The sequence below is a fragment of the Chrysemys picta genome, chromosome 19 (assembly GCF_011386835.1).
Source record: "Chrysemys picta bellii isolate R12L10 chromosome 19, ASM1138683v2, whole genome shotgun sequence".
Lineage (NCBI taxonomy): Eukaryota > Metazoa > Chordata > Testudines > Emydidae > Chrysemys > Chrysemys picta.
Window position 1 is genome coordinate 19821558 of NC_088809.1, and position 15840 is coordinate 19837397.

A 15840-nucleotide genomic window follows, 5' to 3' on the forward strand; every position below is an offset into this window, starting at 1 on the left:
ACGATTTCAAGAAAATAGGAACACTTGAGCTGGTCTATGGTGACCATTGCAATGAGAAATAAATACTGCAGGGCTGGAGGCTGCGAACTTAGGGAAAAACACATTCAGAGATCTGGGGAAGAAAGCTGATGCTCAAAAGACAGGATGAAACAAAGGGGTGACTCGGAGGAGGCCACACTGTCCACTGCTTTGCATTTACACCTGTGCAATGTAGAGGTAAATCACTACCATTCTGAAGTAGTTATACCAACTTTACACTGGGGTAAATGATTGCTTAGGGTGAGAGGCAACAGTGAATCAGGAATGAGTTGGTGTAACTTACATCTTCTTGCAGTTCCTCAGCGTATAAGTTACACACCACCCTAGCGCTCCCATAGACTTAGACCCAGACCCACTTGCTGACATGTAACTTACATCACTTCTGAATTCCGCCCACTTTCTTCAAAATAAGGTATAATGATAATTTGGAAGAAATTGCTAGGGATAGTTCCATGAGGAAAAACGCAGTCCCCCTCGTAATAAGATTCTTTTGTGGTTTTGCTAGAATCCTATGGGGGATTATCTGGTACCTGACTCAGTTGAGCTGGAGTGTGTCAAATATTGTGTCGTGTATGATGGCAAAACCAGCTCTTTGGATGATATCTATTATGATGATTACGAAGAGAAGAAGGAGGATGAAAAAGGTATGTTTATTTCTCTTTCAAATAACTTGACAAGAATACTTAAGTGCACAGCCTTGATTTTGGTAACATTACACCATCAATAAGCCTCTGTCTGTCATAATATTTCACATGTTCTATTCTAGGCTTTATAAATCCAGATTTTCTTTCAAGGTCCCTGGGTCTAGGCTGGCTCATCTTTCAATATGTGAACCCTTCGCTTTCAAAATCATTTAAGTGGAAAAGAGGCTATTTTTCCCAGTTCAACTAGGGTTTAGTGTGTTTATTTATTGCTTTTTAGGGACTAAAGCTGCCTCAGAGATCGCAGGAGATGAATCCAGTTCTTCGTGTTCACAAAGTGAGTTCTTTCTTTTTATTAGTAAGCTCAGGATACAAAAAAAGAAGAATTTGCATTATCATAGTAAGAAAAATAGGACTTATCTTTAATGAGAGTAGTAATTAGATGAAGTTCTGTGGTAAATGCTTAGGTCTGGAAACCCAGAGAATAAAACGCAGATCATGGCACTGATAGCTTTGTGCATCTGTTGAGTTAATTTAAAGATACCAGGAAACACTGAAATTATTTTTCCCAAACGGCAGATTACCTTTTAGACCCTGAACTTGTAGTGACCTTGCAGCTCATTGCAGAATCACAGTCCTTGCTTCTAGATCTCCCCTGCCCCCCATTATCTGGTGTTGCAAAGTGACTATAACGGTTCTAGTTAGCATAGAAGTATTTTGCAAACACAGATGTTTTTAAGAGGACATGATCCACTTTCAGCACATTTCACCTTGTTTCAGGCGTTAGTTTGAAACTGACAAAGCTAAGAAAGTTGAAATTTTAACTGCTAGTTTGTTAAAAATAGCTTTGTGAATTCTTAAAATCCAGCTAGATTGCAGATTTGATAAAATTGTCCATAAGACCTAACTAAAGGCTTGTCTACGCATACAGCAGCACAGTGTGATTTTTCACACCCCTGAGCAATGTCGTTACCCCGAACAAATTTCCTAGTGTAGACCAGGCCTAAGAAGTGAACAAACACATACCTTGTCTTTGATATGACAGGAACAAGAGGAAGAAAAAAAATATATGACAATAGAAAAAAGGGAGCTCTCCAGACACGAGGTTCGTAGGGAATGTCAGAAACATCCCCGGTGGCTTCCTTGCAGCAGCAGTGGCTGGAGAGTGATTGTAGCTTTTAATCCTGCTCTCTCAAGGTCCTTCAGACATCGGGGTGAAATTCTGGCCAAAGGGAGTTTAGTTACTGATGTCTAGGGTTACGATTTCACCCCAAGTACTCAGGGCCTGTTGGAAATAACCCTCTCCCCATCCAATTCCCTGCAGTAACCATGTGTAATAGCTTTTCCATGTCTTTAGATGCTGAGGTAGGGGCTGCCATCCAGTGTGCCAGAGTCTTAGAGCAGTTCACCCGCCACCCAGTCCGCATCCTGAAAGGAGGGTATGAGCGCTTCACTGCGTGCTACCATTTCTTGAGGACTCAGAAGATATTCTGGATGCCTCAGGTGAGATTATTGGAGAGACGGGCCAGGACTTCAGCTATAAATAGAATTTTTCTATGTACGTTCAACTAATTCCAGTGAATTCCCTAGTAATAATTAAAGGGACACTGTCAATCTGATGTCCAGTCAATTTTAAAAAAGGAGTCAAAAGTCATTTCAAGTAATACCCTGGCCCTGGAGTCCCTCTGCTAATTTTTGTTCTTTTACGAGCACAAGTATCTATTTTTCTCTTCCTGATGTTGTGTGGAAAAACTCACAAAAACAACATGGGAAACTGACTAACCGTAAAGTGCTGTTAGATTAAACAAATCTTTCAGTTATAGTAATCTGAGGTGTTATAACAATAGCAGGGAAACATGTTTGGGCAGAAATTGTGACTGTTTTTTTAAGATATGTCTTTAATAACTTCTTACATGCAATGGCTTTCATCCCAAAGGATCACAAAGCAAACTGATACATTTTTTCAAGTATTGACTCAGGGAGAAAAGTGCCACCTATTCAGTCACTTACATTATTTTCAACAGCATCCTGTTCTGTTCTCTTACCCAAACATTAACCTGACTGGAGCCTGCTTAGACTATGAGAGATAAGCATCCCACTTTAACATCTAGGACAAGGCTTAAAAAAAAAAGGTAGTGATGCGTCTCTGCAATATGTCTTTGCTTTCTGTTACTCCTTCTGTTTCACATAAGCTGTGTAATAAATTGCTGGCCTGAGTGCTCCAGTTATGCTGGCTTAATAAGGTGGCTTACGAGTGATCTGCAAAGGAGAAAATAAATTGTTTGGTGACCTTTTTTGCTTCTTTATGATGTCTGACACGCCATCTACCTCAATTCTCCCTGCAGTTACAGTTGGATACAGTATTCTCCTATACTTCCTTCTCTAAACCATTGTTCAGTGCTGCTTTGTGCTGTCAAACAGCTATTGTGTTTCACTCTAGTGACGGCTGCATTTCAGTGGTGAACACTGGTGCATAGTCACTACTCAACTATTTTCCCTTCCACTCTTGGCACGGCTACAGAATTTTGTCCTTAGCCTTCATGTTGCCCAAACAGTAGGCTGTGCTAAGCTATGCTCAGAATTTTTCCTGCTCTGGTAGGAGCGATGAGTTGAAGTTGTGTTATGCAGTCACACTACACCTGCCAATCCGGGTTGACAAGTGGTTTCATTTGGCCTTGGACCAAGTAATTAGCAACCTCTAATTAATCTGAGGTACTAGTGTCCTTCCCTGCATTACAAAGGACATAGTCTATCTCTTATTCTTTTTTTTTTATTCCAGCAGGGCCACATTGGCAGTGACCATGTTCATTTCATTGACTGAGTCTAGTGATAACGTCTGTTCTTCAGAATATCTGTCCGATTAAATGAATGTACCCCATTTCTGTTTGAATGTAGGTGTAGGACGTTGACTGAGCACTGGTTCCTTTCTTCTCAGGATTCAGGTTTAAGAACTTTCCAAGCTAAGATGGAGGCAAATAGATCTAGAAATAGATATATGAAGGCAAATAGACAGTTCTTTCAACTGTATTAATCCTTTTGTTTCTCTTGTGTAGGAACTGGATGCTTTTCAGCCATACCCTGTAGAGATATTGCCGGCTCAGTTATATATGGGAAATTGCAGGCAGGCCTGCGACCCACAGATTCAGAAGGATCTGAAAATCAAAGCACAAGTCAACATCTCAGAGGAGCTTGCAACACTGTAAGTCAATCAATCCAGTTGGATTTGCATCGACGGTTGTGTGTGTGAAAAGCTGCCAAGTGATGCAGTGGACCTTCCAGGAACCTTGTGAGATACTCATTCAGTCAGAGTAGGATGGTGATTAGAAGTATGGGATAAACTTAAAGCTATTTGAAGCTTGTTCTTCTGACTTCTCTACTTTAGAGGTTGCAAAGCAATGACTCGTTACTGCCTCAGCCTACCGTAACTCAGAAGAAGTGAGACTATGTAGAGCAAGAATGGGATCGTTATCACTGGGACCCAGATCCTCAGAGGTACCGAGGTGCTTACCTCCCATTGAAATCAATGGAAATTAGGCATCTAAATACCTGTAAGAATCTGGGCCTAAGAGTTCACAACCTTCACAATGAACCTAATGCTACATTTAAGAGGAAAACGTACAAACCAACATGCTTTCAAATGCAATTCATTTACCTTTTGTGTGATTTCTTACTTCTTTTTCTGTATTTGTCACTGACTGAAGCTATTTGACTAGCCACTCGAGTCAGTGGGCGAGCTATATTAGAACTACAGCTCGATACAGCCAAAAACCCAGAGACATTTTGCAAGGATGTGACGAGTGAGGACGAATATAGCTTTCTGCCTGGCTACATTTATGCAGCCAGTTTTATCAATAGCCAAGCATTTCTTGTGTATCTGGCTCCAAAGAGAACCCTCAAAAATCTCAGAGAACTGGGCTTCCTCTCAGCTCTAAGTCACTGTTCATTACATGAAATGCATCTGCATAGCTTAAAAATTCCTCTTTGTTGTTTTGCAGCCGTTTCTCAGTGAGATGAGATACGTTGTAAGGTGTATGACACCTTAATAAGAAACCACATGAAGCAGCGTCTGTGTACATTAATTATATACTTAGGAAACTCCCAAAACATGTATGACATGAAAGAACAGTTTTTTCAGCTATCTGCCTTCATCAAGCTCCCAGGTAGAACATACTATAGGGTCATGTTAATACATAAATACTAACACAGTTTAGGTTGGCTGACTGATAATGGAACTATTGGTTATGCACCTAATGCAGCCTCAGTGTCTTACTCACTGTTCCTTACTATGATGATGACAATGAAAAGTTATTACTTATGTAACGTCAAATAAAATATGGCTATTTGCCCCAGGCAAGTAGAATTTGGCAGAACTACTTTATTAGCCTGTTTAACATCTCTCCTGTGTTCTCCCTTTCCAGTTTCACAGATGAAAGCAAAACACTTCTTCATGTTTCTGTGGCAGATTCTCCCGATGCAGATCTTTTTTCCTTTTTTCCCACCATTTGTCACTTCATAGGTGAGTGGATTCTGATCTATAACTATCAAGTGTGCACACTGTTCTTTTGAGTGTGGAGGTTCGTAGTCTTTTAACACCTAGAAGCATGGTCCCAACTGGAGCTGTTCAGTCCATTTACTGGTGTGATGGGTTCCCCCCTCTCGGGATGCCGCCTGGAACTGGGGTACCACTGAGCCCGCCTGATCCACCAGCCTGGACTCCCTTTTCACCCTGTAATGCTGTGACAAGTTGCTAAGCTCTCCAAGCTTGCTAATTCACCAGCATACACATAGGTAGGGACATACTCAGCACTACACACACAGGTTCTTTAACCAACCTCTGCACGGGAAGGCAAAGCTAAGGCACCTCCCAATTCCTAAGGCACGCACCCCCCTTTAGAGGGTAAACCCCAAATTATACCATCTTGCGCTGCACAGAGAACTGTATAGTGTAAGCTCATGAAATTCGTGCCCTCCCTCAAAGTGGAGAGGCCTATACACCGCTTTCTGCCCCAAGTTATGATTTCCACACACTGGTTTTAGACAAAATAAAAACAAATTTATTAACCACAAAAGATAGATTTTAAGTAATTATAAGGGATAGCAAATAGATCAAAGCAGATTACCTAGCAAATAAAACAAAAAACACAGTCTAAGCTTAATGAATCGGTTATAAGTAGAAAATTCTCACTCTGAATGTTGTTTTAGGCAGATTGCAGAGATTCTTGAAGGCAAGCTGCACTTGCTAGCAGCTTAAAACTCCAGATATTCCTTTCACAGGCTAGTAAACCCTCTAGCCTGGGCTCAGCCCTTCCCCCAAGTTCAGTCTTTTGTTTCTCAGGTGTTTTCAGCAGACTTCTTTCTTGGGCAGGGAGTCAGTGATGAAGGAACCATGATGATGTCACTCCCCTACCTTGAATAGGTTTTACATATGGCGGGAACCAGGGGTGAAAGTAAAATTGAAAACTTAGTGGTACGGCAACCAGCTCCGCGTGCTCCCATGGCAGTGTTTTAAAGTAAGGTGGTAGGGGCTGGTACCGACGGCCACCTTTTAACGGTACGCCGTACCGGCCCGTACCGCTTTACTTTCACCCCTGGCGGGAATCCTTTGTCTCCCAGTTTGATTCCCACACCCCCTCAATGGAAAAACACTTGTATTATCATGGAGTCCAGTACCAGGTGACTTGGTCACATGTCTCTGTAGGACCACAGCAGCCATGAGACAGAGGCTGTCTGTAAGGTCTTCAGGAAGGCTTCTCAGGATTGCTCTCTGGTGAGAGATTAGCATTTTCCAAGACCTATTGTTCTCCTTAATGGCCCTTTCCAGCCAGCAATCTAGATTGATTGCATTCTGCCTAGTGGGGGTTCCTCAGGTGTAAACACATTTGTAATAAATGCATAGACAATATTCCTAACTTTAGATACAAAAATGATACATGCATACAAATAAGATAATCATATTCAGTGAATCATAACCTTTTCAATGATACCTCACCTGACCTATCTTGCATAAAATGCATCTTAGTTATGCCATAATCATACCATAACCATATCTCTATGAAGAATATGGGGCAAAGTGTCACACCTGCCCCCTTAGATTACTGCCAGAGGGTTAGTCACTGACTAATGCGAAGGCAGTGTGCCTGATGTCCTCCTTAGGTCTTGGTTATACAACTCCCAAGTTTTAACAAACATTGGCGTGTCATCCACAGGAGTTTTAGCAAAGTTCTGTGTTTCTTTTCCCAGGATGCCTGAAAACATTTTTGTGTGTAGCATTGTTAACACAATGCAGATCTCAATATCTTTGGAGTGTAGGTGTCTTGGCATTTAGCCACCAATGCCATGAGACAGCGTGCCTCAGTTTCCCCTTCCACACAAGCAGTCTAGGTTTGTTATGCTTTTTCTGCTGTGCCAGCTATTACTGCTGTTAACTGGTCGGTCCCCTGTGGAGCTGCATTCCATCTCCAGGGCTGTGCCCATGCAAAAAATCCACCCTCCCTTCTAGGCTTCTTTGTAATTTTCACTCCAAATATTGGAACTTTCCCCAACCCCTTCTCTCAGCAGCTTTTGCTTAGTTTCTGGGTGGATTTCACCTGCCCGGGAGATTGCTTCCTCCTCCCCTTTCTCAGGTGGGTCATTAGCATTTTCACTGACACCCAAGTCGTTAGTAGGATTCTTATCCTGTCTTAAAGAGAGTTAGTTTTCACAAGTACACTAGGAACAGCATTTTGAAAAAGTGGGACCTGTATTGGGGTACCCTCTGTCACGCCTCTCTCTGTTCCCAAAAGGTCAGTTGTCTGACTGCTCCCTTCTGGGAGGTCAGTTACACATTTCCCTCTTAAAACTTGAGCCACGGGCTGGGTGCCTGGGAGCACAGACGCCAACCCAGCAAATCTGTTCTGGGCAAACCCTCCCATGTGATCAGTGAGGAGACACTCCTGTACTCCCCAAATTTCTTCTTAACTTCCTCCTGTGAGCTCCCTCCCCCCCACCCCCCACAAGTCACACACATCTGTGCTCCCTAGAGTGGGATCTGGCCCCATTCAGCTGTGGGATCCTTATTGGCTCTTTATTTTACATATTATTTAAATTAACATCTGCACCAATGTCCTTCCTACACTGTCAGTATTGATAGCGTTTTAATAAAACATTCACATTTCTCAAAAACACTCATTAAAAACGTTGCTTAAACTAGTTATAATGAGAACATAACAGTGACATGACCCTGAATCAGATCCTTGCTAACTCTTACTTTCCCATAACACTCTAATTTCTCGCACTAGCAACTTCAGTTTTCCATACTCGTCTACACTTAGGCTAACTTAGGTCCAAAAGCTAACTTCTTAACCCAATCCATCCAGGACAGACCCCTCTGGGGTGGTGTAGAGAAACGTGTCCTGACACTGCCCAGCTGTACCTATTCAGTGGTTTAAGCGGGCTTGTGTCTCTAGGTCTATTTAAAAAATAAGAGGAGTGGGGAGAGTTCTCTGGCTTTGATTTTTCAAGACACTAATTTGTAATGCACTTTTCTTTGGTTAGATGCTCAGATGACTCTTGGAGCAGTTCTGGTTTTCTCTACCCTGGGTCTAAGTCGGAGCAGCACGGCGGTAATGGCCTTCCTCATGCATTCATCCCATTATCCCTTAAAGGTACATCCGCACTTCTGCTTTCTGCAGAGAGTGACGTGGTCTCCTGTACATTTCGATTTCGGAACTCTTCTGAGGTGCTGGAGTAATGAGGAGCAAATAACCTGTATTTTAATTCAGACTCCCTGAATCCATTGTGTGACATATCTGTAACATCAAGGAGGAGACTTGGGCTTGATTCCTGGGCCTGTGATAATGCAGCTCGGTATCTGCTGGAGAGTGATGTGTATCTACCCTTCCCTGTTTGCCAACAGACCTGCCCAGAAGCCAGGACTACAGACATGGCTGACTGGAAGAATTACAAATCTAAGCAACTCTGCTCTCCTGGATCTCAGAGAGAGAGAGAGACTTTCTGAGTCTGGGAGCTACCGTGACCTGGCTTTGTCCCTTACTCTTGTGGGATATAGGAAGTCCAGCCCACCCTGTTTGTGGAACTCTGGCTTTGTGCCCTAAAGCTGAGGTCAGCAGCATGGGTGTCTTTAAAATCCCAGGTTTCAGAGTAGCAGCCGTGTTAGTCTGTATCCGCAAAAAGAAGAACAGGAGTACTTGTGGCACCTTAGAGACTAACAAATTTATTAGAGCATAAGCTTTCGTGGACTACAGCCCACTTCGGATATGCATCCGAAGAAGTGGGCTGTAGTCCACGAAAGCTTATGCTCTAATAAATTTGTTAGTCTCTAAGGTGCCACAAGTACTCCTGTTCTTCTTTTTTTAAAATCCCAGATTGCTTCCGCAAGACCACATCCCTTGACCCAGAGATATTGTTCTAGGGAAACCCAGAATAGGGTTGCACTAGTCTAAGAGATTTCAGAGTAGCAGCCGTGTTAGTCTGTATCCGCAAAAAGAACAGGAGTCCTTGTGGCACCTTAGAGACTAACACATTTATTAGAGCATAAGCTTTCGTGGGCTACAGCCCACTTCTTCGGATGCATAGAATGGAACATATATTGAGGAGATATATATACACATACAGAGAGCATGAACAGGTGGGAGTTGTCTTACCAACTCTGAGAGGCCAATTAAGTAAGAGGAAAAAAAAACTTTTGAAGTGATAATCAAGATAGCCCAGTACAGACAGATTGATAAGAAGTGTCTCTATCTGTCTCCCCATGTAAGTACTCTCACACTTCTTATCACTTCAAAAGGTTTTTTTCCCTCTTACTTAATTGGCCTCTCAGAGTTGGTAAGACAACTCCCACCTCTTCATGCTCTCTGTATGTGTGTATATATATCTCCTCAATATATGTTCCATTCTATGCATCCGAAGAAGTGGGCTGTAGCCCACGAAAGCTTATGCTCTAATAAATTTGTTAGTCTCTAAGGTGCCACAAGTACTCCTGTTCTTTTAGTCTATGAGGGGTGCTCTCCTCAACCTTAATGGACCAGCACATATCATTACGTAGCTCCACAAGTCTTCAGAAAAATATTGGGTGAAGGCTGAGAAGTACCTAGCTGTATACTAGATTGGTGGCTCATCCCCAAATTCCAGGATGTTCCTTAGTTTACTCGGTGTCCCAGCATTTTGAAAAGATGGGTCTGTCTCTCATTCTGCCTTCTCTGGGCAGACTGGGGTATCAGTGCTATCTGATCTCCTCCATGCCTTTGAAGTGAGGCCCACTAAAAGTCTTGGTTGTGTTTGGAAAAGGAGTCCCTCTTCTGGAAATTGAGTACACCTCTACCTCGATATAACGCTGTCCTCGGGAGCCAAAAAAACTTACCACGTTATAGGTGAAACCGCGTTATATCAAACTTGCTTTGATCCCCCAGAGTGCACAGCCCTGCCCGCCCCAGAGCACTGCTTTACCATGTTATATCTGAATTCGTGTTATATTGGGTCGCGTTATATTGGGGTAGAGATGTATTTGAATCCAAACTGAATCCTGAAGCTGAGCACGGATCTGGCCCATTTTTGTGTGTAAACATTTGCAACACAAAATGAGGCTTCTTACCCTGCAAGGCACATCAGAGTAACTGCAGAATGAGTTTGCCAGCAGAATAATAGAGACTCGCTGCATACTTTGCACAGGCACTGGAATCTACGGACCTAGCCTACTAATACGGGATCTGATTGCTCCCACAGACTGATAACAGTTCAATCACTATCACACCCTCCCATGCTGAGCCCTACTAAAATACATAACTTATTGCACCCACAGTGCAAAAGTCCAAGGCTGACAACTGACTTTTCCCTTTATTGTGATCAACGTTTTTGTTTTAACATCTTGTCAAGTCTAAACAGAAATACATCTACTCCAGAGCACCCTCACCACAGGCTGCCCATAGTGAAACAGGTTGAATGCTTGAGATTCCTGTTGCACGAAGCTTTCCTATGAGATGATTCAAATAGACAATCTTGCTGGACTGCAGCAGTGAAATATACTCACGCTGCTCTTTCAGTTAGGTCTTTGACCCAGTTTGGACAAAAGTCTTGGAATGGTTTAGTGAGGCTTCAGGGATCTGGAGACATGAGTATGTTAAAAGAAATTGCACTGGTAAAACATGCTCCTGCCAAACCCTTACTCATATGAGTAATTAGCGTGTGTGGAGACCCACCGATAACTTGTGTGATTAGGAATTAATCATAAGCAGGTTAGAGGTTTAGGCTGTTGGTCTCCAGTATCAGAGATCCGGAAGAAACCATGCAATACCATTTCACCTTTCATCTCATTAAGCTTAAGCAATCCTAATTATGCTCCTGATTGCTATAAGAAGTTCTGATTTTATCTGGTGAGAGGGACATTACTCAGTAACTTCAGTAGTGTAGCCAGAGAGGAGTGCAGTGCATTTGTGTAACAACTCTGCTGTGTAACAGCAATCCAAGCTAATTACCTGAAACTAACAAACAATTGAGATGGCTGTAATTAGCACTTTGGGATAGATCACCACTGTGCAATAGCATATAGTGCCAATCCAGGAACAGGAGACCCTCTGTCGTGCAGCGGTAGGTAGGTGCTACTTCTCTCCTTTTTCCACTGAAAAAGATCGTTAGCATTTTACACTACAATCAGACCCAGTAGCCCAAGGTAGGGCTCTGGCATTGTCTTGCTGCAGAATGATGGCAGGTACATCATAGATGAAGAAAGAGGCCTGAGCTGAACACTGCAGGATATCAGTTTGGATCATTATAGATAGGGCCCTACCAAATTCACAGTCCATTTTGATCAATTTCACAATCATAGGATTTAAAAAATCATAAATGTAATTATTTCAGCTATTTAAATCTGAAATTTCACTGTGTTGTAATTGTAGGGGTCCTGACCCATAAAGGAGTTATGTGGGGAGGGCAGGAGTTAAAAAAAACCTTGTAATATTCACCCACGAAAGCTTATGCTCCACTACATCTGTTAGTCTATAAGGTGCCACAGGACTCTTTAAAAAGAAGAACAGGAATACTTGTGGTACCTTAGAGACTAACAAATTTAGGACTCTTTGTTGCTTTTTACAGATCCAGACTAACACGGCTACCCCTCTGATATTTGTAATTCACTGTGTCCTTTTCTTTCTCTACTGGTCCAGATACCAGATTGGTTCATTTCTGTTCTGTATTTGTTCAGCACTTGGCACAATAGGGTCCTGGGCCATGAGTGAAGCTCCTAGATGCTATGAAAATGCAAATAATTAATCATTCTAAGACTTAGAGGTACACCTCTACCCCGCTATAACGCTGTCCTCGGGAGCCAAAAAATCTTACTGTGTTATAGGTGAAACCGCGTTATATCGAACTTGCTTTGATCCGCCGGAGTGCGCAGCCCCGCCCCCCGGGAGCACTGCTTTACCGCGTTATATCAGAATTTGTGTTATATCGGGTCACGTTATATCGGGGTAGAGGGTGTAATTGTAACCTGGACAATACAAAGTAAGCAAGTTCCTGAGTCTTCTCCCTGTCTTTACTTGTATTTGTAGAGGGCTTGGAAATACATCCAGAAATGCAAAACAAACATGAGACCAAACCGTGGCTTTGTGCAACAGCTGTCCGACTGGGAAAGCCAAATCTATGGGTCAGCGATCACAGATATCTCCGAACCACATTACTGACAGGCAGCAAGGAGAACATCCAACAGGCAAAGAAGCCTTTCCGTCTGTACCACAGTTTAACTTGGGCTGTATTGTTTAGGTAAGGTTTGACTAGAATTGGTTGCTGTGAGTAAAATAATAAGAATAATATAATAATCGGAACCTTTAGGATTGGTTTTCATCTTCACATATTATTTGGGGGCCATCATTTGGGATCCAATCCCTTATTCAGGCAAATTTGCTGAACAGTCAGTGGGAGTTGTGCATGAATAACGACTTCAGGATTTGGCTCGTTTTGTTTTAATCGTCACTTCTGTTGGCTAGGTCAATTGCAGGCTGGTTATCAAAGTGCTGAGCACCTGCAGTTCCCATTAAAGCCAGTAGGGGCTGCTGGTGAGCAGCATCATTGAAAACCCATCCAGGGATCGCTGCCCTTGGATGATAAATGGGTACTTTACCAGACAAACAGATAAATATGTGATACAGAATTTCAACAGTTCAGGAATTAATCCATTACAAATGCATTCTCTCAGCTGTACAGTCCAATCCCAAAATGGAGTTATGCCTTCACACCCCCATGTATCTCCCATTGATTTATTTGGGCCCAGGCTCTCCAGCCTTGCCTCCTACTTGCCTCCTCATATTGCAACAGTCAGACTTCTTTGCTTTGAAGTTCTATTTGAAGCTCCAGTCCTATTATATTAAGCCAAATTAAATCTTGCCCAAGCTGATTCCATCCCCAGAATAGCAAGAAGATGGACACCTGAAGGCAAGCGAAAACGAGGCCGCCCGAAAACAGCACAGCAAAGAGCTATGGAAGCACAGCGGGGGAACCCTTGAAAGCCTTGTCAGAAACAGACAGGAGTGGGGGAGCTTCGTCGCTGCCCTTAACACCAGGGGTGTAATGGGAACATGATGACGATGAAGTTCAGTACCATCTATCTCCTCTTTAACGTTGTAAATTCCACACATTAGCAGCACAGCATAAGAGCTGATAGAAAATGTTACTTAGGCCTTACACCAAATTTTGACCTCCCTACCCTGACAGTTATATTATGTCCTTCATTTTAAATCTTCATCCTAGAGCTGAACCTTCAAAGGTTTTTTGACAGGTTTGTACCAAAACATTATTACAGCCTCAATAACTCTAGCCTGGGACAGAATTACTCAACCTTGCCATTCTTGCTAATGAATTGAGACAACTAACTACTTCTGAGTGCTGACATGTGTATGCTTTGTGGAAGTTGGATGACCAGAGGTGCTGTAAATTGCAATCAGAGGTAGATTTTCTGTACTAATGTCTTTTCACTGCAGCGAGAGCTATAAATGGGTCTATCCGTTTTGTACTTTGTTTCAGAACCATTATTTTTTAAGAAAATACTATGTACTTATGTGGCACCTTATGGTCCAGGTCTTCAGCTGATGTGTATCAGCAAAACTCCATTGACTTCAAGGGAATGATGCCAGTTTATACCAGCTGAGGACCTGCCCTTACTTCCCAGGATTTCAGAGCCATCTATGAAGGTGGATCTCATTCTACTCATTTTGCATAGGGGGAGCAGAAGCACAGAGTGGTTGTGACTTGTTTAAGATCACTAAGTGAGTGAGGGTGTGGCTATGCTGCAGTATGTCAGCTGACTTGGGCTCACGGCACTTGGGCTGCAGGGCTGTTTAACTGCGATGTAGACATTTGGGTTCGGGCTGGGGCTTGGGCTCTGGGACCCTCCTGCCTCACTAGGCCCCAGAGCTCCGACTCTAGGCCAAACATCTACAGAACAGTTTTACAGCACCACAGCCTGAGCAAGCCCAAGTCACCTGACCCGGGGCAGCTGCGGAGGTTTAACTGCTGTTTATACCCTCAGGGACAGGTGGAACTAGGACTCAGGCTGCCTGACATTCAGTTCCAAGCACTAACCACTTGGTGGCACTTCTCAATAAAGGACTTACAATTCTTTCCTTGCCTTACAGGGCCACAAGGCTTGTGCAGTCTTCCAATCTGCCCTGGAGCAAATGTATAGACTGGATTTTCAAAGGGGCCCCAGGGAGTTAGACACTCATCTCTCATTGTATTTCAATGGCGTTTGGAGACCTAACTCTCTTAGACTCCTTTGACTATTCCAGCCCTAAGGCTTCTACTTGCATTAGTATCTCAAATGTACTGATTTCAATGTCCCTCCAGAAGGATTTCCAGATCGAGCACTTTATGCAGTGCCGAAGGCACGTGCTGATTTACAATGGAAGGGCAAACAATGGATGAAGTTAGCACCCTACGAGGAAAATAAGCAAGGAAAGAACATCCAAGATCCTCGCAAACACTGCACAGGGATCTGAACAATTTCCTCACATTAAAAAAATAACTCTAATCTAACAAGAACATCAAAATAACACATTGGGGGTGAGGGGGGCTGCAGATATAGCCACAGCCACAAGGAAAACAACGGGGAAAGGAAAGAAGGCAGATGATGGAGGAGGAATACAAAATCCCCAGCAGGCTCAGAGGAAGAAGGGAAGAATCTAGACCACGTGTGACCTATAAAGTGGTGATGATTTTGTTGATTTTGAAATCACTGGGAGTTAGGTGCCTAAATACATCTGAGGATCTGGGCCTCAGAAACTGTGTGGTATAAGGGACCAGGCCAAAGCCCATTGAGATCAATGGGAAGATTTCCATTGGTTTCAGCATGCTTGTGGTCTGGCCCTAGAGATAAATACCCCACCACCTCTTGTGCCTCACAGATTGTATTACTGTTAAATGCAAGGCAGATCTTTTATGGATGGGTCACAGCAACTCTCAGTCAAAAATCAGGAAGGTCTGTAACAGTTGGAGGTACAAAGTCTACTGTTAAACTGGTGCCTTGCGGCCTCTAAATGAGGAGGAGCAGAAGCTCAGGTTTCATCAGTTGGATTCATAGGGAGGTTATTTGTCTGTTTATTTTAAGGACAGTACTTAAGAGTAGTCAATGCGCTTTGGGCTTTGCTCTCATGGGGTCTCCCAAGGTCAGGAGGGTCAGGTCAGGCCAGGCTAGTACTTCACAGGAACAAGTAGAAAGGAAAACCCAAGATACTAAGAAGAGGTTGCTTCTGTGGTGCTGTGTACCATCTGCTTCTGTGCTATGCCAAAGCCCAAGTTAGGGGCACTGTGCGGCTGGAGATGCCATCTGGGATGTAAAATCAGAGGCCAACCACCTGCAGTCTGAGATCTATGTCAGTTGTGTTTTTCAAATTCAGCCTTATCAGCATCGATCACTTCAGACTGATTAGAACTGAGAAAATCTGTGACTGACCCTAAGGGAAAGGAAGGAAATATCCCCCTATATATGCCCCCATCGAGGCTGCTCCCCCAGGTCACCCCACAACACCACCCCCTGGGCTGCTCCCCCGGGTCACCCCCAATGCTGCCCCCCCCGGCTGCTCCCCTGGGTCTCCCCCGACGACGCCCCCTGGGCTGCTCCCTCGCCCCCCCAACGCCCTCCCCGGCTGCTCCCCCGCCCCCCCCAACGCCACCC

The 15840-nt window shown here is 43.5% G+C and overlaps 1 protein-coding gene across 6 annotated transcripts in view; it reads left to right on the forward strand.

The window, feature by feature from the left end:
- The window catches only part of STYXL1 (serine/threonine/tyrosine interacting like 1), an 18142-nt gene extending 4955 nt beyond the window's left edge, over positions 1–13187 (forward strand). For 3 of the 6 annotated variants that reach the window (XM_065573302.1, XM_042857736.2, XM_065573299.1), the window contains 7 exons: positions 545–683; positions 961–1017; positions 2038–2183; positions 3734–3879; positions 5099–5196; positions 12224–12434; positions 12868–13187. In XM_065573302.1, coding sequence (XP_065429374.1) covers positions 551–683; positions 961–1017; positions 2038–2183; positions 3734–3879; positions 5099–5196; positions 12224–12434; positions 12868–13039 — 963 coding nt within the window. In that variant the 5' untranslated portion in view covers positions 545–550 and the 3' untranslated portion in view covers positions 13040–13187. Of the gene's footprint in view, positions 1–544; positions 684–960; positions 1018–2037; positions 2184–3733; positions 3880–5098; positions 5197–8213; positions 8324–12223; positions 12503–12867 lie in introns of those variants that run through there. The other 3 variants (XR_006176246.2, XM_005284445.5, XM_065573301.1) reach the window with 3 other exon arrangements.
- The last annotated feature ends 2653 nt before the right edge of the window (positions 13188–15840 follow it).